At 48.9% G+C, this 25,571-nt stretch overlaps 7 protein-coding genes across 7 annotated transcripts; 4 read left to right on the top strand and 3 right to left on the bottom strand.

Annotated features, from left to right (window-relative positions):
- Nucleotides 1-4,186: 4,186 nt before the first annotated feature.
- F4813DRAFT_270088 (uncharacterized protein) lies at nucleotides 4,187-6,520 on the top strand. The gene has a single exon (XM_049240367.1). It carries the CDS (start codon nucleotides 4,737-4,739, stop codon nucleotides 6,300-6,302), a length of 1,566 nt encoding a protein of 521 aa, XP_049102933.1. The 5' UTR covers nucleotides 4,187-4,736; the 3' UTR covers nucleotides 6,303-6,520.
- A 5,768-nt stretch (nucleotides 6,521-12,288) lies between these two features.
- On the top strand, nucleotides 12,289-14,484 carry F4813DRAFT_348950 (ATPase, V1 complex, subunit C). The gene is made up of 6 exons (XM_049242134.1): nucleotides 12,289-12,461; nucleotides 12,517-13,196; nucleotides 13,264-13,358; nucleotides 13,436-13,527; nucleotides 13,590-14,082; nucleotides 14,144-14,484. Exons 2-6 carry the CDS (start codon nucleotides 12,893-12,895, stop codon nucleotides 14,348-14,350), a joined length of 1,191 nt encoding a protein of 396 aa, XP_049102932.1. The 5' UTR covers nucleotides 12,289-12,461; nucleotides 12,517-12,892; the 3' UTR covers nucleotides 14,351-14,484.
- F4813DRAFT_348947 (adenylylsulfate kinase) lies at nucleotides 14,485-15,799 on the bottom strand. The gene is made up of 2 exons (XM_049242133.1): nucleotides 15,609-15,799; nucleotides 14,485-15,318 (listed from the first exon to the last, which is right to left on the bottom strand). Exons 1-2 carry the CDS (start codon nucleotides 15,614-15,616, stop codon nucleotides 14,634-14,636), a joined length of 693 nt encoding a protein of 230 aa, XP_049102931.1. The 5' UTR covers nucleotides 15,617-15,799; the 3' UTR covers nucleotides 14,485-14,633.
- A 164-nt stretch (nucleotides 15,800-15,963) lies between these two features.
- On the bottom strand, nucleotides 15,964-17,952 carry F4813DRAFT_348945 (Thioesterase/thiol ester dehydrase-isomerase). The gene is made up of 3 exons (XM_049242132.1): nucleotides 17,307-17,952; nucleotides 16,529-17,241; nucleotides 15,964-16,473 (listed from the first exon to the last, which is right to left on the bottom strand). The coding sequence occupies exons 1-3, from the start codon at nucleotides 17,443-17,445 to the stop codon at nucleotides 16,444-16,446; spliced, it is 882 nt and encodes a 293-aa protein (XP_049102930.1). The 5' UTR covers nucleotides 17,446-17,952; the 3' UTR covers nucleotides 15,964-16,443.
- Nucleotides 17,953-17,986: 34 nt separating this feature from the next.
- On the top strand, nucleotides 17,987-19,402 carry F4813DRAFT_269960 (uncharacterized protein). The gene is made up of 3 exons (XM_049240364.1): nucleotides 17,987-18,665; nucleotides 18,739-18,862; nucleotides 18,967-19,402. Exons 1-3 carry the CDS (start codon nucleotides 18,663-18,665, stop codon nucleotides 19,290-19,292), a joined length of 453 nt encoding a protein of 150 aa, XP_049102929.1. The 5' UTR covers nucleotides 17,987-18,662; the 3' UTR covers nucleotides 19,293-19,402.
- On the bottom strand, nucleotides 19,288-22,782 carry F4813DRAFT_269980 (CBF-domain-containing protein). The gene is made up of 3 exons (XM_049240365.1): nucleotides 22,099-22,782; nucleotides 20,894-22,035; nucleotides 19,288-20,836 (listed from the first exon to the last, which is right to left on the bottom strand). The coding sequence occupies exons 1-3, from the start codon at nucleotides 22,633-22,635 to the stop codon at nucleotides 19,513-19,515; spliced, it is 3,003 nt and encodes a 1,000-aa protein (XP_049102928.1). The 5' UTR covers nucleotides 22,636-22,782; the 3' UTR covers nucleotides 19,288-19,512.
- A 175-nt stretch (nucleotides 22,783-22,957) lies between these two features.
- On the top strand, nucleotides 22,958-25,555 carry F4813DRAFT_269856 (prolyl-tRNA synthetase). Its single transcript, XM_049240361.1, has 6 exons — nucleotides 22,958-23,224; nucleotides 23,281-23,406; nucleotides 23,472-23,562; nucleotides 23,622-23,704; nucleotides 23,767-23,896; nucleotides 23,953-25,555. The coding sequence occupies exons 1-6, from the start codon at nucleotides 23,114-23,116 to the stop codon at nucleotides 25,266-25,268; spliced, it is 1,857 nt and encodes a 618-aa protein (XP_049102927.1). The 5' UTR covers nucleotides 22,958-23,113; the 3' UTR covers nucleotides 25,269-25,555.
- Nucleotides 25,556-25,571: the final 16 nt, after the last annotated feature.

Below are 25,571 nucleotides of genomic sequence, written 5' to 3'. Positions count from 1 at the left end.
AACGACTGCCGCTTTACACCATAACCTCAGGGGATGATACGAGCTGTAGGCTAGCTCGCGTCATGGATACTGTCTCCTGTTGTGTGCCCATTATCTCTCTCGAGGATTGGTTCGCTTGGTTTCATCTTGAACATCAAGTATAAGCTCATCACTAGAATGTTTATCGCTGTGCCTCAGCTGGCGAAACAAGTAAATGAAACGCATGATAGATCATGTCCACATGAACAACAATGCCACACCGAAATCACCGAAATCACCGAAATGCGCTAAACGTCGCCTTATGGTAGCGGGAAGAGATAGCCGGCTTCTAAAGGACAAGCCTAGACTGAGAGTACCGCGCCGGAAAATAAAAGCCACCATGTTATATAGATGATATCTAGGGCCGAGCTCGGGAGATGTCTTCTGCGCGAAGCGGTCGAAAGACCACGGCTATGAGGCCACGGCTATGATGACTAGAATAAGGCTAGCTGGACGTAGTCGCTGGATATGGTCTGTCAAAGCTGCTTTTTATTTTACCAACCTTGTGCATTCTGCTTACATCGTGGAGTTTAGTATTGATCGTCAGAGCTAAGGTATTAAGGCTTGGAGACTTGGAGTCTTGGAGCATCGGAAGTGGCCCCGATGACGTTTCCCCAGGGCATATTTTGTAGTGTTCGGTAGCTCGCTACGTGGGATCGCCCTAGCTTTAACCAAAGGCGTACGTCTTCCGGGTTATGACATCTCATTGGAAACATCTACTAGAATCAGTTCTATTTGGCCAGCCAAGCCATTACAATATAGGTATCATGTCGAGGAAGGCCGAGACGGCGAATAGTTATCGGGTATCTATCATTTCAAAGAGACCTCAACGTGTGTAAAGTATTAAAAGGTATGATATGAACAGCGCAGGATGAGTAGGTTCGGTTTAGGTTTTAGGTCATGGGTAGTTAGTTAGTAGCAATACTTCGTTCTTTCGACTGCAATATTTGTTCTCGTGAAAATCACGTTGCACCCGTGTAGAACAGTGGCGTTATAATATCCCTACAGCTGGCACGACTCCCATTTCTGCTGCGGGCAGCCAGGTGATTTCTGACCGCATCTACACGGCACTGGGAAATTATCCACAGCGACGTCGTACTCTAAAGTACGTGCATGAGCCAGGCTGGCTCAAGCCCGCCGGTGTGAACATTCCTGAGTGATATTATTACAGTGACCACGAAGGAATATAATCTTCTCTAGCCTCGATTTAATAGTGAGCAAGTTGAGAAGCCGTGTATGTATTAGAGTTGAATCTGAAGATGATATTTAGGGCTCCTAGCCAATGAGGGCCAAATTATGTCGGATACTGGGAGGGTTAGAAAAGGCCGTAGTAAGGCCGTTCGATCCACATGGGCGGGCGGTCCCTTTTCCTTTTCAACCAGCACGACGGACCCGGCGGCTCTATCGCGGGGAATTTCCAAGCCCTTGTTTCTGACGGGGCACGGTCACATCTAGGTAGTAGGCATCTTGTACATAGGAAGGTGTCCCTTCTTAGTAGTATAAAGAAGTAATGATACGATACGATCAACGTGCTTGGCGTATCATGCTACCTTTGAATCAGGATGTCAAGGTCATCACCGCTCATCTAGCTTCCCCATCCTCGCGTCTAATCGTAGATTGTGAAGTACCTGAGGTGAAGAGATATGTACATACTCTGGATAAAATACTTGTGCTGACAGGCACCACATCTGGGACGCTGTGGGAGTTAATTATGCCGAAGCGCAAGTAATAAAGGAATATGTAGGTTTCTGTATGCATGGCCATTGTATCGTGATGCAGGGCCCCTTTGGTTCTCGATTTTGATCAATAAAACTTGACGGTCATGTGCAATGTCTCGCAGAAGTAGAGATTGGAAAAGGGGTCTCGATCCTATTGGGGAAAAGGGTGGTCTCTCTGTCTAGGTGGCATGTTACGCTGCGAGACCGAAATGAGAAAAGCAACCCCAGAAGTGCCGAAATCGAATGTAGATCTTTCCCAAACGGTAATTGCATCACCGGCGTTGGTGAATCGTGAATCGTGAATCGTGAATCGGGATGAAAGACCTCGCTCTCCCTGGTAAGCTGGCTTAATATTTGATACGGCCCCTAAGTGAAGCCACCGGCTGCATGAGATCGAGGCTTATTCATCTGTTGTTTGTCCTTGAAGCATGCGTCTGGCTCTCGGTCTGTAGGCAGGGGATATTGAGTTTAGATATTTGGGTCAGATCCCGCATATGCCAAGTGTTATCACGACCGTGCTCCGCGCTCATGATGAACGAGGGATGCCAGAGTATCGTAACCGAATTTACAAGCATCTTCGACAACGTGAAGCAGAAAAGTCGGTACTACTCTCAGCACCGACCACGACAAGTATTATAATTTCACGAGACTATGAACGGAGGCCCACGAGGCTCCGCGAGGTACAATCGTGGAGCAATCGTGGAGTTGCAAGCTATAACCGAGTTGGAAATAGGCTAAATGGGAAAAGCTTGGTTGCGATGTTTTCCCAGCTATCAGCCAACCCCATAAAACCCCATAGTCAGATCCGGCCAGACTCGCAATTAGAGGGGTCCTAACGTGAGACTATATGTTGATGGTGATATATCTAACGGGAGACGAAAGATAACACGTAGATAGAGCTAGCAAGGGAAGGAGAGCTAGGTAAGATATCACGAAAGCTGGATTTCGATATAAGGCCGAAGGAGGGAAGCTAGCTAGGATTTGATAGAAATTATTTGCGGACGGCCTATACATATATCTATGAGATGTCCACGGCCCGATAGGTAGTGACTCCGAAGGGACCGGCTGCTGGTAGGTCTAGGTTCGCTATATCGAATGTGGTGCAAGTCGGATGCTGATGAGAGAGATGAGAGATGATACAATAGGTACCAATGCCGTATGAGGAAGGCTCTCGGTCATGGCCGTACGATGGAACATTCACGGAATCTGTCCGACTTCACCAGGAGCTAGGATACGGTAATAACCTTCCCCGGGTTCAGGTACGGTTGAATTGGTTTTAGCTGGTATTAGCAATAAATAAGCTGATGCCGGGGCCAATGTTTAATATTTAATAATACCCCGTCAATGTGTTTGAGGTGCTCATTAATCAGGATAGACGCTAGGCCGTGAGTAAATGACTCCTGATGAGTTTTATCACAGTGTTTTGCATGTATGCATGGATAGGACGGCAACCGATTCGGTCAATTGCGTAGTGATAAGAACATCGAGGTGAAGTGTGGATCGTGGGAATTGGTTCAAGGCGTGGAAAAAAAGAAGAGGGGAAAAAATTAAGTGGTTTCTCGGTGCAAAAAGAGTCAGGGACTAATAGTGGTAATAGCAGGTTCGATGTATCTTTTTTTTTGCGACGATTCCCGTCAAACGATAAGGCGCATAGCGACATATCACTCGCTGGCGATAGGTCGGCAGCACCTTCCAGCACTCCACTATTTGGCCGGCCAAATCGCCGTAAGCAGCAAGAAGACACCCCCCTCGGACACCCTATTTTATAGCTCATACCACCATAACACCGAATAGACTTGACGGGTTTTAGTGGATTTTCCTTTCCCCCAGTGCCACCCACGCCCCCCCAAGCAAGCCAGGCTAGCACACCCCCATGGGCTTCTTGCTCAAGTATGTACATACAGTCGCCCGTTCTCCACACCTACCTTACAATGTACCCAGTCTAACTTGAATGTACCATCCCGAGGTCCTTCTTGCAGTTTTTTTTGTCAAGTTACTAATGACCCTCCGCCTGGATTTTCCCGCTGTTTTTCCCTGAGCCACTCCCAATCCACTTCCGTACACTCCCCCCCGTCCATTCCCGTCCTTTTCCAATCCCTCCCCCCCCCCAAGCTTCTAACTCGCGGACTAGTTCCCACTTGGGTTCTACCATCTTCAAGTTCTCGGCCTCATTTTTCCCACGTTCTCAAACCTTATCCACTTCCTTTGTTCCAGTGGTGTAAACTCCTATGGGTCTATTCTGTTCCTAGTACTGGCCATACGGCATCTTGCCCTATCTGGTCACTTCTGTCAACGTTGCCCTTCTCTCCGTTGCCTTGTCTCGGTTGTTTCTCTCTGTTCAACACCATTTCGAGACCATCTCTCCCGCTTCCCGAACCTTGGCCCAGGAACATTGCGCCTCGCCTCTTGGCCTCCTAATACCTACCGGCTACACCATCTTTGCTTTCCCAATCGACGTATTTTTCATTCCGTCGCCATACTCGCCTTCCCGCCAACTCGAATCGTGTTCGTGACGATACCGAACCCTCAGGGTCTGCGACAGCAACCTAATCTTCGGTCACCATATCGGTCTCGAGACTCAACATTCCAATTCCACCCCTACGGTCGAGACTTAGCCAACCAGAGTCTAGTTTGAGCAAGAGAGGAGGCGCAGAGCGCTTTGGCTGTCGTATTGTGCCTATACATCTGACGTCGCTCGCTTCATCTCATTGCTGTAGTTATAGTGTGTCCTTTTTTCAGTCTCCTTCGCCCTCGACTCGATCTGCGAACCGCCATCCTTCACCCCCGAATCTGTGAACGGATTATCCAGTCTACCCTCTAATTCTCCCGATATATTCGATGTCTCAACATGTTTGATTTGCGTTCGGCCATTTTCAATACTATCGAGTCCGTCGCCGTCGCCTTTCCTGTACGATAAAGGACAAGCGTGCATTATAAGCACTCGCTATCTGTCCCTTTCGATTCAGGCGTGTCGGCTTAATTGTCTAAAAGCCATTTATAATGGATCCTCCACATCTCACCGAATTCGCCTCGCAGCGGTATTTCGATAAGCTCAAGCAATTGAGCGAGTCCAAAGACCAACCTCGCGATGCTGTTGCACACGCGCAAGATGGCCCTGTCGTGGCCGAATCCTCGACATTCATACTACCTATCAGAAGACCGAAGACAGTCGATCAAGCCTCGCACGACACCCACAGGGCAGAAAAGCGCCGTGGCAATTTCATCGGCTTCAAGATTTTGCCGTCGCGCAATTCCGTCGATCACGACTCCCGACGACCGTCTGTCGATTCTACGAAGAGAAAGATCACACCTTTCGATCAGTTGTTCCTGGCACTCCCCAATGAGCTGAAGATCCAGATCATTGCTTCTCTGCCTTTATCTGACGTACTAAGCCTTCGATTAGCCTCGCGGTCATGGCACGCGATGATTACAGTCAACGAATTCCCGATTGCTCGGTATCACCTGGAACATCATGTCCCGGTTTATGCGAAGCGATTGTACCCAGTGCCCGATCCGACCGCGATACGGCTCCATTATCTCTGTGGGATATGGCACCGGTTACATGTTGCTGCTAAGCTCTCTTACTTGATATGCGAGAGGGTGACGAAAGAGATATTTTTGAGAACTACCGAGGCTCAGCGCCTTGAATTCGAGCCACAATACGAAAGGATGCGCCGCCGATTAATACCACTTCTCTTTACAGTATTTCATTTCTTCGAAACGTACCGAACATTACATATCGAATACATCAAGGAACATGGACATGGCTTGTCACAGGAGCCATATACCCTGAATCCAATCGAGCTAAAGATCATGAACATGTATGACGACCAGACATTATTACGCGTTCACCAGGTATTCCCGTTGGTAGTGTCTTCCTTTTGTCGACGCCTTCGGCCACCGTCATACGTAGGTAGGCTAGAACGTTCTCTCCGAGGTTACTTGAAGGACCGGCCTCCCGACGAAGTTTACGTGACTGCGATGTGTGTTGGTGGACTTCGACAGGTGGAGCGATTCTGGGAGATCAAAGGGTATAATTCGAGGAGAGGGGCTGTCGATTCGTGGTATAATTCGGTCTTGAGAGAGCCTATGGAGGTGGCGTCGAAAACGCGGCGAGGGTTTAGGGGCCTTACCCGGAAAAAGTCGAGCGCGAGTGAGGCCGATTTTACGAGATCTGGAGAACCCTGCGTAAACGGCCGCGGACGGCAAGGGTCGGACGCGGGCCGACGTGGCAGCGATGCATCGATGGTTACGTGGGATAATTTGGTCTTTAATACGAGTCTGGCTGAGGGCATGCCGATGGGTGAATTATCGCGCGAACAACTGAAGATATTGCTTCCCGACCTACCAAACTTACAAGAAATATGGCTCCCAACTGCCGAGGCTCTTATACTGGACCGAGGGATCGTGGAACGCCCTCAGGACATTAAGCGTAACGCGCAGGTTATGCTGGAGCTGATTCGCGAGGACGGTGCTGCCGAAGAAGACGAATGGTGGTACGGACGGACAGCTCCGGAGTCGGTCCGGCCGCCTCTCGAAGCGATCGAGGAAGATCCCATCGAATAATTACTTTACTATCTACCCATCTACTTATTTACCAAAGGGAAAAGGGGACAGGGGTTGTTGGGTTAGTTGATTGATACCTAGCATAAGCGCTTAGAAGATATCCGCGGGGGGCCAGCCGTCGTCTAGCCATGTCATCAGCATTTACAGGGCGTTTATAACAAGGGTGGGAGTTTAATCTCTTTGGTCTGAAATATTTTTTTGTCGTTTCTCTCTAAGACGGGAAGTACAATATTTCTTGTATATCCCCACCTCATGGGTAGGCGGGGATGGGAAGAAAAGGGTGGGGGAGCTTGGGCGAATCTACATATAGGAGCTCGAATCATCCGAGAGCACACTTACTACTGCTTGCTTTCTTGGCTCGGCTTGGGGCCAAGACATATATCATACCATATTATATCTATACCATACTTACTTGGTGTTCAGCCTTTTTTCCTTTATGTCGCTGTTGCCTTTTCCTATCGCTATAGGCCATAAACCGAAACGGGGCGTAATTCTCTTTCTCTTATGTTTCCCGCGGCAGTATTTTATTTCGGAATTACCATACAAGCAAGCAAGTGAACTTTGTGAGCTCACCCTCCCATGCGTGTTAGGAGGCAAAAGGGGGTGTATAGCAGGATGGATATCTTCGGATAAGGGAGAAAGGACATGTGAGATTGGTTGGTGGATTGGGGTTTTATGCGGATATCACCGGTCGCATACATGAGAAGCAAGCGAAAGACGTACGCGTCTACTATAAGAATATGGACGGGGAGGTGCCAAGCAAAGTAGATATATATCCCATATATCAATCGATGATGTTCTCGGGCCCATCATAATTATCTTGTCTCATTCCGTTTCACATGTCGCCTACATAGGTTAAGTTCCCGTCCAGCCCCCCTATTCCCTCACACTTATCCTTATCCCCTTCCCTTAATGACCATCTCTTCATTCGTACCGTACCATACCATACCATACCATACCATCCATCCAGCCTCATACCCAACACACCATCGCAACACCATACCGACGATAACAACAACAACCAACAAAAAAGTGCAAAGTCGTAGTAGTAATAAAACGAACCCGGCGACACAAATGGTATATTTGAAACAGACACTCGAAAAATTCCGTAAAGCATGGTGTAACAGAACCAGCGCTCCCGACGCTTTGCTTTCCCGATATGAGGACCGATGCCCATGAATACCAAAGTGAGGAAGGAAGAAGAATGGGAAAAAGTAACCCACGAGAAAAAAAAAAAAAAAAAAAAAAAAAGGCTGTGCTACAAAGTAATATTCAAATCAAACCCCTCTCGAGAACCGAGAAGCCCGCCCGAGTGTACTGGCGCCGGCCGGAGGGGATCAGTTCACTATGAAGAAACGAAGAAGAATAACAAATGGCCCTGATGCCGTTTCCTTTCCTGAATCCCTTTCCCTTTGAGACATTCCATCGTAAAACCATGCAGCGAAAAATAAAAGGGCCGAGAGCAGTTTGGGCTGTGCCCTCTACCCCTGAGAACCAGATACAAACGCCGCTTTATACTTTTTTTTGTACCATTCCCTATAACGCCACGTTCCGTCGTATATCATGTGCGTAATGAACCTCCCGTGCTTCACGGCCCCCGGAGGTCAAATGAGATAACTCATGACGGCCACCTATTCTGGGTAGCACGGCCGACGTTCGAAGAGGGTAAATAGCTATTATTCATCCCCGTGGCTGAAGAATAGAGAGATGCTGCGCTCGAGCCGGTTGTTCGCTGCTGCGAAGGCACGCCGCTACCTAGCCCGTACGAACCGGTACTAAGTCCTAGCCCGCCATGACTATTACCAGAATCTAAGCTCTGGAGCTCAAGGAAGCTTGAGTCGAAAGGAGGTGCAAAAGCTGAGGGCATCGCAGGATGTGATGTACCATGAGTAGTTGTTGGAGTCTGGCGCGCGCCGAAATGGGGCGAGTGGTTTGAAACACCGTGACTTGCGGCACCCCCTGCACGATAATTACTATCGAGGGGCGAGGCCGAGGGTGTTCGACGCGGCGGATATCCAGTACTACTGTGAACAAGTGACGGTGACCCCCTATAATTAGTGTCCCCTTGCATGAGCGGTGAGTTGGACTGTGCGCCAAACTGAGGAGAATTAGTCATATGCTGTACAAGACCTGTTCCGGGAGATCCTGTAGCCATATGCTGAGGCTGACGTTGACTCGTAGAGTACGTGGGCGTTTGTGTGTTGTAGGACGAGCTAAGAGTCTGTGTTTGGTAGTAATTTTGAGACGGTCTAGTCTGCTGGTGGGAAGCTAATGTAGATGACATCTGGGGGGCCTTCGAAGTCTGTGAAGAGATAGGGGAGGCCGTTTGGGTATTCTGTTGCTGCATCTGTTGACGATTGGCAGTCTGTTGTCTTGCGTTATCCTGGCGATTTTGGAGCGCCGTGAAACGTTCGTAGTGAGCTTCCAACCCTTCCGCTGGGGTCGGAGAGGCTGTACTGCTAATGGATGCCGTTGTCTGATGCTGCTGCTGTTTCTGAGGGCGATTAGTGTTGCTCTGCACTTGGTCGCTGCGGTTCTGTAGCGCAGCTATCCGTTCATAATGAGCTTCGAGGCCTTCGGCCTGCGTATGGCTTTGAGAAGGAGCAGTGACCTGTCCAGCCTGCCGGGTTTGATCTAGATTGACCGTTGCAGACGACACAGTATTCTTATTCCCTATACTATTTGGAGTCGAGCGTTTCGCTGTTTGTAGCGATCCCGACTCCTGGGACTTACGCGGTCGCTTTGTAGACGGCGTAGTATTGGCATTCGTGGAAGTCTGCTGAATAGATTGGACGGCAGAGGGTTGCGTTTGAGAAATCGAAGCTGAAGTTGCTTGGGAAAGGCTAGACTGTGCCTGTTGGGGAATTGCATTACTTCCGACAACACCATCAGAGGCTCCGTCAGTTTGAGGGTTGACAGTACCAGTGGGGGCAGACTGACGCTTCCGCTTCTTCCCAACTATAGTCGACTCCTTAACTTGCGGGGTCGGCACCTGGCTGTTGGTTATAGCAGGCGGGGGCAATAGCTGGGCTCGCTGATCGTTCTGAGAAGCAACACCATCCGTGATAGAGGATATGGCAGTGCCACCTGTAAACGAGGGGCCAGAAACAGCATGCTGGCTAATTTGCTGGTTCGATAGGTCAGCCGTCTGCTGCTGCTGCTGCTGCTGCTGAGATGTAGCACCATCTTGACCTATGGACTCGCCGGCTACCTTAGGGCGATTCTTAGAACCCTTTGGCCGTCCCGAATTTGTCTTCTTTCTGGGTTGCTCACCGAGCATGGGTATTGGTACTGGTACAGGGGTCACCTTTGGTGGTACTGGGAGCGTCGATACATGATCAGCCTGAATAGGGGGAGCATTCGAGTTTGTAGGTGTGGAATCAGCCAGTTGACCAGCTTGCTGCACACCAGGCATGTCCTTAGGTCGGTTTTTGGAACCCTTTGGCCGTCCACGTCGTTTTGTATTGGACCCAGGCGCAAGTGTCGCAGCTGCATCGTTGATAGACTTAAAACGACCAGTCGAACCCATGATCGGAGTATTGTTAAACTGGCCTCCACCCTGAAGTTGCGGGGGTGTATTCGGAGCATTCTCCGATGGTCCCTCAACCTCGACTAGATCGTCGTCTCCGTTCAATTCCAGGACACTATCCTCTACATCCACCCAGCTGTCATCTTGAGCTTCTTGGGATCGGTTTGTGGTTCCCTTAGTACCCTTCTTGATACCCTTGTCGCTACGAGACTTGCTGGCTTTGCTGCCCTTCGGACGCCCCCTAGGCCGTCGCTGATTTATAGACTGCGCGGATGGGAACGATGCCCGCCTCCGAGGTTCTTTAAGGTTAGGAAATATCTCAGCAATCCACCCGACAAATAAAGAGCCGGAGCCGTTTGATTCTGCGCTTTCGGGGAATCTGCCATCAGCAGGAGGCGGGGCCTCGGGGATGCCGCCAAAGAATGCCAGCGCCTTACACAATTGGTCGACTACGGTGTGAGGGGGGAGAGTTCTTAAGAGCGTCAATAATCGAGCCTGTTCAGTTTTTGTTTCGGTGATGGTGAGAGGGCTAGCTGTCTCCGGCACTGGCACTGGTACTATTTCAGCGACCGGCTCTATAGAAGCAGACTTCTTCGGGGATGTGAATTGTTTCAAACCAGGTGGCCGAGGGTAGTTCGCTCGTCGTTGGTGAGATACATAGCTGTCAGTCTGGGCTAATTTGGCCTGCAGAGCCGTGCTCTCGCTTGTGCGCTTCGCAGCAGCATCACGACCTTCACTTGCGCGATGACTAGCAACATCCATGTGCATTACACTGAAGTTCCCCTTCATCTGTTCCGTAACATCTTTCAGTTTGCTCGGGACCGGATTTCTAACGCGTCCGTCTCGAGGATACTGTCTTAGGTCTGCATGCATAGAGCCATCATTCGATAACGTAGAAGACAGGAGGCCGTTAGTGCTGCCATTAATAGTAGGAGCAGCCAGAGATGGCGACGGTGCGGTTAGACCGGGGGTAGGAGATTCAGAGTGCGGCTGGATATTGGTACTCGGGGCTCTGGCAGCAATGGGGGGTGGATTATTTGCCAAATTGGCTGGTTGTTGGCCTGTGATATAGAGTTAGGTAGACACACAAGAGGGGAGGGGAAAGCCGCATACTAGATGTAGTAGCCATTTGGTTGGAGCAGTACCAACCATGACAAGGAGAAGATTACTACTGCCTGAGTTCTCGTCTTGTTGGCTACGCCAAAAGAATCAAACTTATCACTGACAGCTGAGTATGGACCGGTTGGCGGGATTCCATGCTCATCGACCGCAGACGGAGATATAGGAACTACCAGCGCGTCATCGCGAGTAGTCGATGCGACACCGCGATCAGCCGGGAGAATGGAAAGGATCAATGGGTCGAATGCGCCGAAAAGTTTTATATTGAGACTACCAGCTGATAGAAACAGAAGTAGCAGCAGTAATGATAGTGTTAATAGTATTAATAGTGTTAATAGTGTTAATAATGGTGTTGTAGTAGATGCTGGCTACACTAATAAAGGTGGGAAGTCGGGGCGGCGAATACGGTGCAGATTACAAAGTTTTGAACGCTGATGTTCAGCCCGTCGGCGAGGGGACAGGACAAATCAAAGTTAAATGTGGTTGATGGCGACAGGTGGTTGGGCTTCATAGGACTGGCTGACCGCTAAACGTTGGTGTAACGGGTTATTAGGACGATGCAGGTTATTCAAGACCAAGAACCAAAGGGGCGGGGGGAGGAAAAGGTAAAATAGGTAATTTTTCTTTAAAAAATGATGCTTTGGTAGTAAGTGGTTCGGACGATTTAGTTCTCGTGCTCCTTCGTCGGCGGCTATTGGATTTACACGTCGACTCTCCAAGATTTGGGGTTGTACCTCAGTCAAGACGGGATTAGTGGATTAGTGGATTTAGATAGCGGAGTCGCGAAGCTGTTCTGGTAATCTGGTAGTTTGGTACAATACATTAGGTACGTAGGTAGCTGTCTGAGGGATGGGGGATCCATTATCGCTTCCATGGCTGCCCATGGCTGCCATAGGCAATCAATAAACAGGATCGACTATGGGTGGTTTAATGGTCCGTGCACACCGTGTCCCGCAGCAGAAACAGCTAACCTGCAGCAAGCAAAGACGTTATCTTATCAACTAACCTACCTAAAAGCTAAGGTACCTACATACCTCTTTACTTTATCACCCTCTAGCCGGAGACTACGACTACGTGTGTGTGCATCTGGTATTTATTGATTGGCCCTTAATGACGGTAAACTCATGTAAGCTGAACAAAATATGGCATTTGAAGGCCCATGGATATTTTACCATTAGCAGTATTTAATAATATGCAAAATTGGACTACAATTGTGAATCGCAATAGTTCATAAGTCTTGATGCAATTGTATTTAACTAGGTTAGGTTAGTTAGTTATTTTATATTTGTAAGTGCCATTTTATAATATCAACCGGGTATCTACCACAACATAAGTTCCATTTTCCACTTCAGTAAAAGAGTTATCCTCGATACCATCAATCTAAAAGCCTACCTAATGTGATAAGTCATTATACAGTTAGCTAACTTAAGGTAGGTCCCATAAGTGCTTTTGTGCCGTAAGACTACCTAATAGACCTATAGCAGTGCACTTACACACTGAAGTACCTAAGTGTATTGTACCCCACTTAAGGCTGAGCTAGAAGGAGCACTGACGTTGAGTCTACAGCGGTACGGTACCTCTTGCAGCTGCTCCAAATTACAAAACAGCCTTACTTCAACTTTCCATAGCGCAGCTCCGTCTTGACCTCACCTCCATACCTAGGTACCTACCTCTTACCATAATCCGCGACCCGAGCCACAAACACATCGTGGCTACTTTTCATGCGAGGAAGTTATATTTATCCATCATCGGTGTTTCTTCCTATAAGATACATGCTTCCCTAGCTAGCTTAACTCCACATTCTCTAACACTAAGCAATATATTCCGACTCCACCTTCGAGAGCTCACCTTTCCAGCTCCTCTCGACCATAGCTAAAGTTACATTTATCGACGGGTATACTACGCAAGCACCAACGCAATTATTTAGTTCCCAATCGCCGCCATGGCCCCGACTCCGGCGAAATACGTTCTCTTGTCATTACCCCTGAGCACCTTCGACACAGGCGACCAGCAAGAAGCTCTCGACTCTGTCAAGACCACCATCACGTCTGCCAATGGAATCGTCTTGCCCTTCCCCGTCCCCAATTTTAAGATAGGGACTCTGGATGCCTTGGTCCAGCAAGCCGACGACCTAGCAAAGCTCAACACAGCCTGCGAGGGAGTGGTCAGCAAAGTTGGCGACGCCTTGCGATCCTTGTACGAAGGCAACGAGGATAAGGCTTCTGAACAAAAGATGGTTAACGACAGTACGTAGCCCTTACTTCTTGAGATCTTCGACATATTGCATATTGGGATATTGACAAAATACTTTAGAGCCGACGGATCAGTATCTTCGCACCTTTACTTGGAACAAAGTCCGCTACCGAGCCGACAGGCCTGTAGGCGAACTCGTTGATATCCTCCAAAAGGTACTTCTTTCTCCTTTAACGTAATTCTGCTCGGTTCTAGACGGGAGCTTGCTGACATGGACTCTTTGCGCCGCTAGGAATTGGCTACAATCGACAATGATGTCAAGGGCAAATTCAACCAATACAATCAAGTCAAGACGAACCTCGCCGCCCTGCAAAGAAAGCAAACGTAATGCGCCCTCAAATCCTTTGGTTACCGGAGCAGATACTGACCTTCCCCGTTGAATTCAGGGGTAACCTCGCGACCAAGTCTCTCACGCCGATCGTCAACCCGTCTCTGCTGGTGCAAGACTCGGAATACCTCGAAACGCACCTCGTTGCCGTCCCCTCCAACCTGAAAAAGGAGTATCTTAAGAGCTACGAGACCGTGTCACCCATGGTAGTGCCCCGGTCGTCCGTACAGGTTGCGCAAGACGATGAATTTATCTTGTTCGCCGTCACCACGTTCAAGAAGCACAGTGCCGAGTTCCAACAGAAGTGTCGAGAGCAGAAGTGGACGCCCCGCCAGTACAAATACGTCGAGGGCGGAAAAGAAGAAGAGCAGAGAGAAATAGATCGCGTCACTCGGGAAGAAAAGAAGGTCTGGGGCGAGGCTCTACGGTTGACCCGCACGGGATGGAGTGAGAGTGTTATGATATGGGCGCACATCATGGCCCTCCGCGTCTTCGTAGAGTCGGTGTTGCGCTATGGCTTGCCACTGGAATTTGTGTCGGCCCTCGTACTGGTAAGAGCAATGTTTGATTTCACTCGGATAAATTCATCTCGTACTAATTCAATTATAATAGACGAACGCAAAGTTGGTGAAGAAGGTGAAGACGGCGCTGGACTCGTCATATTCGTATCTAGGTGGAAATGCGTTCGGACGAGACAAGCGAGGGAGGATCACAAAAGATGACGCGGCGTTAACATCGGAGATGGCAGCGGCCGGCTTGGGGCACGCAGGAGAAGGCAACGAGTATACGGCATACGTATATTACGAGTTCGAAGTATAGACAGTATGCAAGCAGCTAATTTATTAGGTTGGCGTTTTCGCGGGCGGACCAATGTTATAGCTAGCATCTCCCCGAATAGGGGACTTTGGTTGTCACATCACAGCAACGGGACTTTTCTGTATATTTCTTCGAAGGGATTGATATCCATTGCTCGACTCTACGTGTTTCACCTCGCTTCTAAATAGCGATTTTGCTTCTCACTTCGTGATAAATTGTAGCTCACACCCATGCCAACTTTAGATTAAACACCCCCCTTCACCTATTTTCTATTAACCAGCACCTCTCACGAAGCCAGAGCAGCAACGCCAGAATTTCCCGCGGCATCAGCAGCCGTAGCCGTAGCCGTAGCAGCCTTGGTAGGAATCAAATCCTTCTCCTCAAGCCACTTCACGATCTGCGCCACACACTCCTCGACAGAGTTCTCATGCGTACGGATGGTAATCTCGGGGTTCTCAGGGGCTTCGTAAGGGCTGCTAATCCCCGTAAACTCCTTGATCTCGCCGGCGCGCGCCTTCTTATACAAGCCCTTGGGATCGCGCTGCTCGGCAACCTCGATCGGCACGTCGACGTAGACCTCGACGAAGGGGATCGGGACGTCGCCGTCGGCGGCGGCAGCAGCCGCGTGCAGGTCGCGCGCGAGCTGGCGGTCGGCGCGGAACGGCGAGATGAAGGAGGTGATGGCGACCTGGGCGCTGTCGGCGAAGAGCTTGGCGACCTCGCCGATGCGGCGGATGTTCTCCTGGCGGTCCGCGTCGCTGAAGCCGAGGTTCTTGTTCAGCCCAAACCGCACGTTGTCCCCGTCGAGGCGGTACGCCGCGATGTCAAGGTGCAGCAGGTGTTGCTCGAGCGCGGTGGCGACGGTCGATTTGCCAGAGGCGCTGAGCCCGGTGAACCACAGCGTGAAGCCGCGCTGGCCGCGGAGGGCGATGCGCTCGCGGCGCGAGAGGGAGGGATGCCAGGTTATGTTGCTGGGGGGTGAGTTGGTTAGTTATTTGTCTTTCTTTCTTTTCGACTTATTTCCCCCCTCCCCCATTACCAGGAGAGGAAAATATATTTTATCATCCATCCGATTATATTCGCTACGTGCATTGGTTCGATTTACAGGGTATTCAATGTAGTGCGCATAGAGACGGCGGGATGCAGGTTGAGAAGGATATAAAACCGAGGGATAGCGGGGGAGGGGTAGAAAGAAAAAAAAACTTGTAAAGAGAGTTGCACGAGTAAAAGAAAAGAGAGAAAAAAAACATCGGTAACTCACGTCGCCATTTCTGTCTTAATTCTTGAGCAACGGGAGCAGAAGATTATCAAATCAGGTAAGGTAGGTAGGTTAGGTATATATAAAGAAAATATACACACACAAAAATAAATGAGGCAGACAAACGTTGAATAATTATCAAGCTCTCATAGAAGTAAATCTGGAAATTCCCGTCTCAGCTTTCGCAATTCAAGGTTCTGGACTATGTCAATAAGTGCTGTACCTAAGCTCGACTTGCTGACGTGCCTTTGCCTTAGCCGCAGCGGGTATAGGTACAATACCTAGGTACTTAATCAAAGATTCGTCATCTGACTGCGCAATGTATAAAGAGCACGCTATACCGAGACAGCATGGTTATCATGTCTTGGTATGCCGCATGTTTAACGTATTCCTAATCTTCACTCTGGCCTATGAATTATCATCTACTAAAGCAAAGCAATAATTTATATAGCCCTCATGTAATAATAAGATTTATTTGCTCCGAAGAAAAAAATATCGTCGGGACATCTCTTCGCCTCTATTTCTTTCAGACAATAAATACGTCTTCCTTATCACATGCTAATAAGGTTCAGTAAACACACAGAAAATTAACGCAAAACTGTAATATGTGCTTGCATGGGTATATGGGGGATTTGGTGTACAGGGTATTGAATAATTCCCGGGCAAGTGTCCAGACGGTCCGATCCATTCGGCCTCCGACCTCTATAAGGTTCGAATAGATACCTCGAAAACGAACAAATATCAAGCATTGCCGGCTCTCATTCCAACTCCGTGCCAGGCGTAAAGTCTTGTCTATCCCGATCTAAAGGTCTATTCATCACAATGCCATCGTCTACCTTTATGCCGTTGGGTACAAGTTCATCATCATCTGAAAATCTATGTTAGCTAACTGTCTTGAATATGAGTCTCTGGTATATACGAACCGCTGCGTGTTTAGGAGACACGAACAAAGCCGTCGCCTCCGCGAGGACCACCGGAGTCTCGCCTTCGCCCACCAGGGTTTCGATGCGGCCCTCGACCCAGGCCTTGCGTCCTTCTACCTTTGTCGTCGTAGCCCTGAGCACGATGTACGAATCCGCATGTGCTGGGGCACGGTAGTTGATGTTTAGCTTGGCGGTCAAGCCCACCTTATGCGGTAATGCGGCAAAACAGCACCGCGCCAGACCCTCGTCGAGTATTGTCGCGAGGAGCCCTCCGTGCACTATGCCCGGGTGGCCGCATAGTTCGTGACCCAGGTACGATATTGAGACTATAGACTTGCCGCCCGCCTCGACGAAGGCCACCGGCGGCACGACTACCCTACCTGGTCCCATAAGCGTGCCACCCGTCAGGTTGTAGACCCGGTAAGGGGCTGGGATCTTGAGATGCGGTCTCGACTCGTAGAATTCCTTTTTGGTTCGCATCCCCTTAGTGAGCGGGTGATTGTTGATGAACTCCTCGACCTCACGCTCGTGATCCGTTTCCGGCTCGAACATGGTCAGGGTCTCCTCGTCTGTGGGCGGGTTGAGGAGATTATTGATGATCGGCGCTGCCGGTGCTGCTGCCATTGCGATGCCGAGGGAGGTGAAGAATAGGCCGATAGCTATAACGGAGGCGACACGGCGTAAGAGGGAAGGGTTGGGCGATAAGGACGGGTCTTATACGTCTAATGTCAGTCTAGGGTATTACTACGACGTCGATGTCCGGTTAGGGGAATCCTACCTGCGGCTGGGAGTGTGCTGACAAAGCGACTAACCGAAGACGGGCTCGGACGCAGGATCTGATTTATAGTCGGATATACGGTCAATTTCTGGCGGCGACCCCTAATAAGGGCACCGACTCGCATTCGCGCGGCCAGCATGGTTAATGATAGGGATTAACCACCAGGTGGGGACTCCCGAGCCAGCGGACTATATCTCCTAACCAATTAAATCAGATCCAGTGCTAGAATATTCCTCGTCGACATATCCGTAGCGGCCTTGTTGTTGAGAAACTTCGCCAGGTTTCTTTCTTGGCTGGCTGGCTGGCTGGCTGGCTGGACTTCTGGCTGGACTCCTGGCTGGATTCTTGCGGATGCAAATTCCCAACGGATTTCGCTCCTAGTCGCTCCAAATTGTCCGTCAGCCGCTAATTCTAGGGGCCACTTTTTGCCCGGCAAGAAAAATACCGAGGTAAGTTTTATCATATTAGGTAAGCCGGGATAAAGATTTGTCTGATAAGCAGTACATAGTAATTAGGTACATCTAAATACATTCTAGAAGGCCTGACGTCTGAAAAAATGATGCTACTAGCGTCGGCATGAGAGGGGCACATCTGGGATCTGCAAGGGACATGAAACCCACCGCCATCATATGTATTGGAAGGGTCCCTCTTTAAATGGATCAATTAAGAAATCCGTTTCAGAACATAATCTGCGGCACCTCAGCTATGACGTCTATTGGAAGATAACAGGTCTGCATGTGTACTAACTACATACATGTATAGTATAGAAAAATATCTTTCTTAATGCATTTGTATTAGAACATGCCGGCTAGGGCGAATTACCGCTAGGTATCCGCCTCCGTAGTCCACAATTCCGGCCGTCTCCGTGTTAGTGGCCGGATAGGTTTACCCAATCCAAATACAAAATTCGATAACCAATTCTACCAAGGCGCATCCAATCCCCATGCGTTACACGATATGATCCGTAACTACGTAGGTGCCCTATCATTTGGTAACATCAGTCTCCCCTCTAACGCAAACGAGCAACAAGACTTATGACGTTCGTGTCCATGATTATGGGCCGTCTAGCAATACATATAGAAATCCATGTAGATTACCCCAGCCTATCACACCACATTTGAGTGATCCCCACGATCTAACGACGAGTATAAAAATAAAGCGTCTGAACTAAGCACTTGCTTTCAAGCTTGTCAATCTCCAATCTCGATTAAATCACCCAAGTTAAGATACGCGACTCTCACACACACATCTATACCTACCTATATATATTATTTTCTTACATTACGCGCACCATCACGCAACACTATACCAACGACCAACGTAACCTAGTCGAAGCCTATTCCATACACCACTATCATGGTAAACAATACCTCTATACACAAGCCTAACGTCCAAGATTATCAGTACCTAGCTAAACAAAATGACCTTATAGGCCTCCGCCGAAACAGTTAACCTAGGACCAGCCCATCCCCCCAGAGAAGAATCCCTCAAACTCTTCAGCGAGATCGAATCCGACCTAAAGAAGACACTTCTTCACATGAAGCACACATACCGAAGTATGCCAACTCTCACCTCACACTCCCCGACTCTCCCCTCCCCCCTTTTCTTCCCCTCAACCATAACAATCCAACCCCCACTAACACCCACCCACCCCTCCCAGAGCACGAGCCCGAATACTTCGCCCCAGTCCAATCCCTCAGCGACGCCGACCTAACCTCCTTCTCCTCCTCGGACCTGTACCAGGTCCGCGTCGGCATATCCGCCTACGGCCTACACCTCTTCGGCAAGCAGCGGCTCCCCGCCATGCCCGACTCGGGCCCCGCATACATCCACTTCCGCGCCTTCGTCGGCGGCGACAGCCACAACGAACCCGGCCTCGCTACCCTCCACAGCATCCACACCGAAGACGTCGACGAGCCCGACGGCGGCCATAGGTACCGCGCTATCTTTACCAAGGAAGATCCGCTGGAGTGGTTTGATACTTGAAACGGGTTACTTATGGGCGGGTTGATGGGGTGGAACGAGTTATTGTGACGAAATGAGCAAATGAAGATCATGAATATCAAATTATCACTTGCGAAATTTGCATTGCTTTGAAGTTTCAGTACCGGATCGGGTATCTTGGATTTTGAACGGTCTATGTCCAGCCAGAGTACAAATATCGTTGACCATCTGACACTACTATTAAAACTGTCTATTTGCTGGTTTACAAATCATCGCCGTCCTGAGCAAGCAACTCCGCATAATCATCGGCAGACGCGAAGGTAGGCAAGTTCTTGAGAGCCTTCTTCCTCTTCTTGCGGTCCGACTCATCCTTCTCCTCGTCTTCCTTGGCTATAGGCGCTTGTTGTAGCTCCGACTCTCCTTCCTCGTCATCATCCTCCGAGTCGTCCCAGAACTCGACTCCGTCTTCGTCTTCTGAACCTTCTCCCTCATCCATTTCGGCCATCTCCTTCTTAAACTCCTCGTCAGACTCGTCGAGACTCATTAGATCGTCAAAGCCGGGCTCGCTCTCCGAGTCGCCTTCCACTTCTGGTCGAGATGCCACGAGCGCGTTCCAGATTTCGTCTTCCTGTTCCTCTTCATCCTCTTCGCCCTCTCCTTTCTTCTTGTCTGCCTTCGATTTCTTGCGCTCAGCCTGTTCGGACTTGCCTATCCGCGTAAAGTATTCATGGAAGAAGACATCCTCCACGGCGACATCCTCACTCTTCTTGTTCCAGAATTCCGCCGAGTTCAATGTGCTTCCTGCTGCCTTGCCCGAAGGTTTGCTCGACAGCAAGATGCTTCCTTGGCCGCTTGCAGCGACAGGTTGCATGATAGATACACCCTTGGTCGCATCGGCAGCCTTTGCATTGCGGTAGACGAATTTGTCTAAGAATGCTATGAGCGTGTGGTTAGCTAAATCGGGCTTCTGAGCAGCCTCTTGTCCGTTTATAAGACATGATGCATAGACATCCACAGAAGGGTGAAAATGCCGTAGGAACGGTAGTAGCTCCCACAGGCAACTGCGATGCGCGTTGCTATATTCGGGGTCTCGCTTTCGCCCATCATAAACACCCTCGGCCTTCTTCGACTGGGCTTCCGGTCCATCGACGACTGCTGCCTCGGTTGGGACATCTGATGCTACCCCTGGGACCGCTTCAGCTTCATCATGCTCCTCCGGTTCATTTATAAGTGTTTTTAAGTCCGGAAATGTTGTGCAGAGATCGATTATAAGATAAATGATACCACAAACGAAGGAAGGCTGGTGCAAATTCAAGACTTGTAGCATCCTCTTGACAAATGCTTTCACACGGCGGACATCCACATCAGATTTCAAACTTCTATACAAAAGGTTTAGGTATAAGGCTTGCTTAGAAGAGGTGCTTAGGCGCGGGTCTAGTAGCGACTCGTACAGAGTCCGATAGAATCTTTCGGTAGCAAGGTGTCGGGTGGTTGAGAGTTGCTGAATTAGCATAAGAGCTTGAATACTGGTGTTGAAGTTGGAGGAATGTGTAATACGGAAAAGTGTATCTAGGTGTGACTCGAGTCTATGGAAAGTTAGTATCGCCGTACAAAATGATATTACTTTAGATGGTAGGACATACGTAGACTGTTCAGCTTGTGAAAACGGCACAGCTCGATTCACTCCGGTAAGAATTGCAGAGACAAGCTTTTCGGCAGCTTCTTGATCGCTCGGGCTAGCCTGAGCCTTATCCTCAGTCTTCTTCGTTTGCTTTGGGTTCTTCTTCTGCTTGCGTTTATCCCTCTTGGAGGTATCGGGGGTTCCATCATGCTGACTGAATTCACCACTCTTGAGTAGGGCAACAAACAGACCAAAGTATATGTTTAGCAGAGAATCTGCGACTTGAGGTTCTTTGGTGCTTAGAATAGTCTGGTTCAATGTATTGATGGCGTAGTACTTGGCGCGAATTTGCTGTCCGGGTCGAAACAGAATATCTTGTTCGATGCTGCGAATAACTATTTGCTTCATTCCGGGATGGGTATTTAAGAGTTGTAGGAGTAGATAGGAAGCTCTCGAGGAAATCTTACGCTCGCGATCGCCAAGCTTATTTACGAGAAGTCGTAGGAGATTGGATTCCTGTTCAGGCTTGTCTCGCAATAATGCGAATGCTAGGTCGACAGCCTTGGTTCGAGCATATTCAACCTCATCATCGCACCAAACCTCGAGGTTTTGGATAATCTTGAAATAGGCCTCCTTTAGCCAGTCCTCAAACATCCACGATATAAGGTGCTCCTTGGTGATTTTTCCTGGTAATTTTTGACCATCAGACCATGTTTTCACGCCATATTTTTGGAGAGTTCCGACGAGGCCTAATTGAGAAGAAAAAAGACGTAGCCGCCTATCCGATGGCAAAATCATTCCGGGTCCAAACAAGTCTACCAGAGCAGCGAGAGCAGAGAGGGCTTGCCCACGACTCCTTTTTGCAGAAAGCCCTATCAGGTTCTCGAGGGCTTTGATGTTATGTATTGGAGATTCCTGGATAGCTAGAGTCAAGGCAGACACCTTATCTGACATTGTACCCGAAGACATGATGGTCGACATGAACTTGTGAGATGACGATTTGGACAAGGTCTTATTGTATGCCGTACTATCCTCGTCTAAGACAGATTTGGCATAGGCCTTTAACTCGGCTATTGCTGGTGCGTAGGCGGTTACATCATCAGAGGCTGGAGTCGGCAGAGATCTTAAACTAACAGCATGCCAGTCAGGACGAAGTTCAAAAATCTTGAGAGGCCAGTCAGTTCAGCTTATACGACGGCTCCTACAGTTATAGAGATGCTTACTAACCGTCTTTCTTTTCGGATCTTGTGGAGGTTTTTCTTCGGCCTCGCCATTATCGCCGTCCTCATCTTCGCTTTCGTCTTCATCGACACCGTCGACTTCTTCGGCGTCAGGTTCCGGTCTTACGTCGTCGAAACCGAGACCAGCAGCAAATTCAGCTAGCTCAGCCCGAAGGCCCTTGTCTGCGCCCTTCTTGCTCTTCACATTGCTAAGTTCCTCGACCTCGGAATCTACATCCTCTACTAACTTTAGGTCCTCCTCGTCGCCCCCAAGAGCTCTAATTTCATCAAGAAGAGTACTAGAGTTGGCTTTCTCAGAAGTACTAATTGGTTTTTGAGTCTTCTTTGGGTTATGATTATTCTTGTTATCATTGGGCTTTGATATACTTTTCCTCTTATTAGGTAGCGACTGGACAGCATCTCCTATTTGCTCTCGCTTCCTTTTGCCCTGATCCTTCTTCTCTGGGGTTTTCTTGGACTCGGCGAGCTTGCTGTCGATTTTAGCTGTCAGTTTCGACAGCGCCGTATCGTCGAAAGTCGCCATTTAGATATAAGAGGCGGAGACCTTAACTCACGCGAACCGACTTCCAAGAGTGTATGTATTTGCGTTGTCGGGATTGCCTATGCCCGGTATTTATCAGACGTTAGATCATGGGGAGGCGTTATCCGGTTGCGACAAGTAAAAGAAAATTCAAAAACTCGAAGGGAAAAAAAGTTGGGAGGGGCGAGGCAGATGGTTCCACTATATGAATTAACCAATCGATAAGCCTCAATACTAAGCTATCATGCAAGGCTGAGGATCCCTGAAGCTTTAAAATCCACTCACAGCTCTTATCGAGCAAATGTACCTAAGTACCTATCTTTTAGAATCGAAATCGCATGTTTAAGCTCACAAACACCAAGATTCAATTGCACCTGATTAGAATAACTTCCAGGAGGATATTCATACCCTACTAAATATCGTTTTAGGAGGGAAATAAACTCCATGAGCGCGTGGAATAATTAACCATGCTGCAGCCAAGATGATGTTCCTATCACGTACTCCAAGGAGAAAATACGTATTTGCGCTCCAACGCTTGAGAATTTACACTACACGACCTTCGAGTACATCAGCATCATCGAACGATCTACCGGTTTGGACCATGACCCCTATTAGTATATCATAACATACAAGTTAATGTATCGTTAGCCTGAACCCAATATACAAGACAGTTTCACTCGCCTGTCCAAGTTCTGGATACCTACGGGAGGAATAACTGCTACCGAAAATGAAGACGCTCATAGCAAGTTAATTCGGGCTGGATACCTTCGTCAAGTGAGCAGCCATATCATGAGCTGTCTTCTTTTCTTTCGTATGTTTCCTAACAACCCATTTCGAAGTCTCATGCAGGGATATTCCACATGCTCCCGCTAGGCCAAAAGGTGCAGGGGAAGTTGGAGATATTAATAGATAAATATATGTCGCAGCTTGGTAAGAACTATATATCCCCTTTTCCTAACTATATTCTCACAATGCTTATCGGTGTAAAGGCGCTTCTAAGGTGTCCTTGTCATCCATCTCATCGCAAGCACTGTGGCAGCAAACGAATCGACTAGAGGGCTACGGCCCAGAAGTAAGCTGAAGAATTAATGCCTTTACACTCAGATTCGGTTTACTTATTTGATGCCTTTTTAGTTATTCCGGTTTACCGATAGGAAAGATGTGCCCTATCTACTTGCGCCAACTCACGAAGAAGAGATAACAACACTTGTCTCGAAAACAATCAAGTCATACAAGGACCTCCCCTTGAGACTCTATCAGATCGGTAAGCTTTTGTAGATATATATCAGGTACCTAAGGTGTTTGGTCTCATTTTGTTAGGTCGTAAATACCGCGACGAAATTCGGCCACGACACGGTATGCTACGGTCAAGAGAGTTTCTCATGAAGGACCTCTACACTTTCGACTACTCTGTCCCGTCAGCACTCTCAACGTATAGCCAAGTATGCGCTGCTTATTCCCGACTGTTTGACGAGTTAAAGCTTCCATATCTAGTTGCCGAGGCTAGCTCTGGTGACATTGGAGGCGATCTAAGCCACGAGTACCATCTTCCAACGTCGATTGGGGAGGATAACGTGATTCACTGCAACAGTTGCGACTACGTCGCTAATGAGGAGCTCGCTACCACGCGGATTAGCCCCTCAGAAGACAAGTCTCCAACTGAATCCGGGCATGTGCCGACTGCTGGCGTCTGGCGTGGTGTTTCTAAAGATAGGTCAACTCTTATTAACGTCTGGTATCCTGCTTCCTTCTCGGACGACGACATTAACACATATGCTATCAAATCGGTTCTACCTGAACTGGACTCAAGTCTCTATGACTCGACACCATTCTGGTCTTCTACGCATTCTAAAACTAGACAAGGTCTACGGTTGGTGAATATTATCGATTACAGGCTTGGTTCTCCTTTCGCTATCGCACTTAAAACCAAACCAAGTCCCAACTTTCTACTACCCGAAAGTGCCGACCTCGACCTTTCTATCATCACGAGCGACTACATAACCGCGTCGGCAAATGGTGAGCCCCTCGACGTTCTTCGCATTCGTGACGGTGATGACTGTCCTCGATGCGAGACAGGGAAGCTCAAGGTCCAAAAAGCGATCGAGCTCGGGCATACATTTCATCTCGGGACACGATACTCGGAGCCTCTTGAAGCTCGTGTACAAGTGCCTACGGACTTGGTAGAAGGTGATACCGCAACCGCCAAAGCTGGAAGTATGAAAACTGTACCCATACAGATGGGTTGCCATGGTATAGGAGTATCTCGCATCCTCGGCGCTGTCGCGGACCATCTGGCCGATAGTAAGGGGTTAAATTGGCCGCGTGCCATCGCACCTTTCGAAGTAGTTGTCGTCCCAAGCCGCGGCTTGGAGAAAGATAGTGTTATTGTCTCCGAGTATCTAGCGAACTCTCAAGCCTCCCGGCCCTTAGACTTGTTGCTTGACGATCGCTCGGTGTCGTTGCCATGGAAGATGCGAGACGCTGACCTAATAGGATACCCGATCCTTGTGATCCTAGGGAAGGGATGGAGTTCGGATAGGCTCTGCGAAGTTCAGTGCAGGAGACTATCTAGCGTATCACACGTCTTGCTCGACGATCTCCCCATGTACATTAACCAACTTCTTACTCAGCTCTAGGCTCCAAATAGAATTCAAACAGTGCAGAGGCAACCATATCTTTGACCGTCTACGAGTCTGCAAAGATATTCGTAAACCTGCGCGTTGCGGGGTCCTTAGAAAGACCTGCAGAACGACCGCATAGGATCTACAAGGGTCTTGTGTGGGGTGTAAGACCTTTCGGAACCGAGATAATAACGTGTCTTAGGCGACGGAACGACTATAAAAGTCGGAAGCGCGAAGACGCGGGAATCCCCACACCCGGCCGTCCGGCTCTTCACCCTTCCGTTACGTCTGAGTTAATAACAACAATATAACACAGCA

This window comes from Daldinia decipiens (assembly GCF_022478715.1).
Source record: "Daldinia decipiens strain CBS 113046 unplaced genomic scaffold F4813scaffold_5, whole genome shotgun sequence".
Classification (NCBI taxonomy): Eukaryota; Fungi; Ascomycota; class Sordariomycetes; order Xylariales; family Hypoxylaceae; genus Daldinia; species Daldinia decipiens.
This window is presented reverse-complemented; position numbering and strand designations above follow the sequence as displayed.

What these genes read in the sequence shown, in the direction of transcription:
- F4813DRAFT_270088 (XM_049240367.1), top strand. Translation starts at nt 4,737, where the DNA reads ATGGATCCTCCACATCTCACCGAATTCGCCTCGCAGCGGTATTTCGAT.
- F4813DRAFT_348950 (XM_049242134.1), top strand. Translation starts at nt 12,893, where the DNA reads ATGGCCCCGACTCCGGCGAAATACGTTCTCTTGTCATTACCCCTGAGC. An exon ending in ACAAAAGATGGTTAACGACA is followed by an intron (nt 13,197 to 13,263) that starts GTACGTAGCCCT and finishes AAAATACTTTAG; the next exon opens with AGCCGACGGATCAGTATCTT. An exon ending in TTGTGTCGGCCCTCGTACTG is followed by an intron (nt 14,083 to 14,143) that starts GTAAGAGCAATG and finishes CAATTATAATAG; the next exon opens with ACGAACGCAAAGTTGGTGAA.
- F4813DRAFT_348945 (XM_049242132.1), bottom strand. Translation starts at nt 17,445, where the DNA reads ATGCTGGCCGCGCGAATGCGAGTCGGTGCCCTTATTAGGGGTCGCCGC. An exon ending in CAGCACACTCCCAGCCGCAG is followed by an intron (nt 17,242 to 17,306) that starts GTAGGATTCCCC and finishes TAGACGTATAAG; the next exon opens with ACCCGTCCTTATCGCCCAAC. An exon ending in TGTCTCCTAAACACGCAGCG is followed by an intron (nt 16,474 to 16,528) that starts GTTCGTATATAC and finishes ATAGATTTTCAG; the next exon opens with ATGATGATGAACTTGTACCC.
- F4813DRAFT_269960 (XM_049240364.1), top strand. An exon ending in CATGAAGCACACATACCGAA is followed by an intron (nt 18,863 to 18,966) that starts GTATGCCAACTC and finishes CACCCCTCCCAG; the next exon opens with AGCACGAGCCCGAATACTTC.
- F4813DRAFT_269980 (XM_049240365.1), bottom strand. Translation starts at nt 22,635, where the DNA reads ATGGCGACTTTCGACGATACGGCGCTGTCGAAACTGACAGCTAAAATC. An exon ending in AAGATCCGAAAAGAAAGACG is followed by an intron (nt 22,036 to 22,098) that starts GTTAGTAAGCAT and finishes TGGCCTCTCAAG; the next exon opens with ATTTTTGAACTTCGTCCTGA. An exon ending in TCACAAGCTGAACAGTCTAC is followed by an intron (nt 20,837 to 20,893) that starts GTATGTCCTACC and finishes AACTTTCCATAG; the next exon opens with ACTCGAGTCACACCTAGATA.
- F4813DRAFT_269856 (XM_049240361.1), top strand. Translation starts at nt 23,114, where the DNA reads ATGATGTTCCTATCACGTACTCCAAGGAGAAAATACGTATTTGCGCTC. An exon ending in GGGCTGGATACCTTCGTCAA is followed by an intron (nt 23,407 to 23,471) that starts GTGAGCAGCCAT and finishes CCCATTTCGAAG; the next exon opens with TCTCATGCAGGGATATTCCA. An exon ending in TAAATATATGTCGCAGCTTG is followed by an intron (nt 23,563 to 23,621) that starts GTAAGAACTATA and finishes ATCGGTGTAAAG; the next exon opens with GCGCTTCTAAGGTGTCCTTG.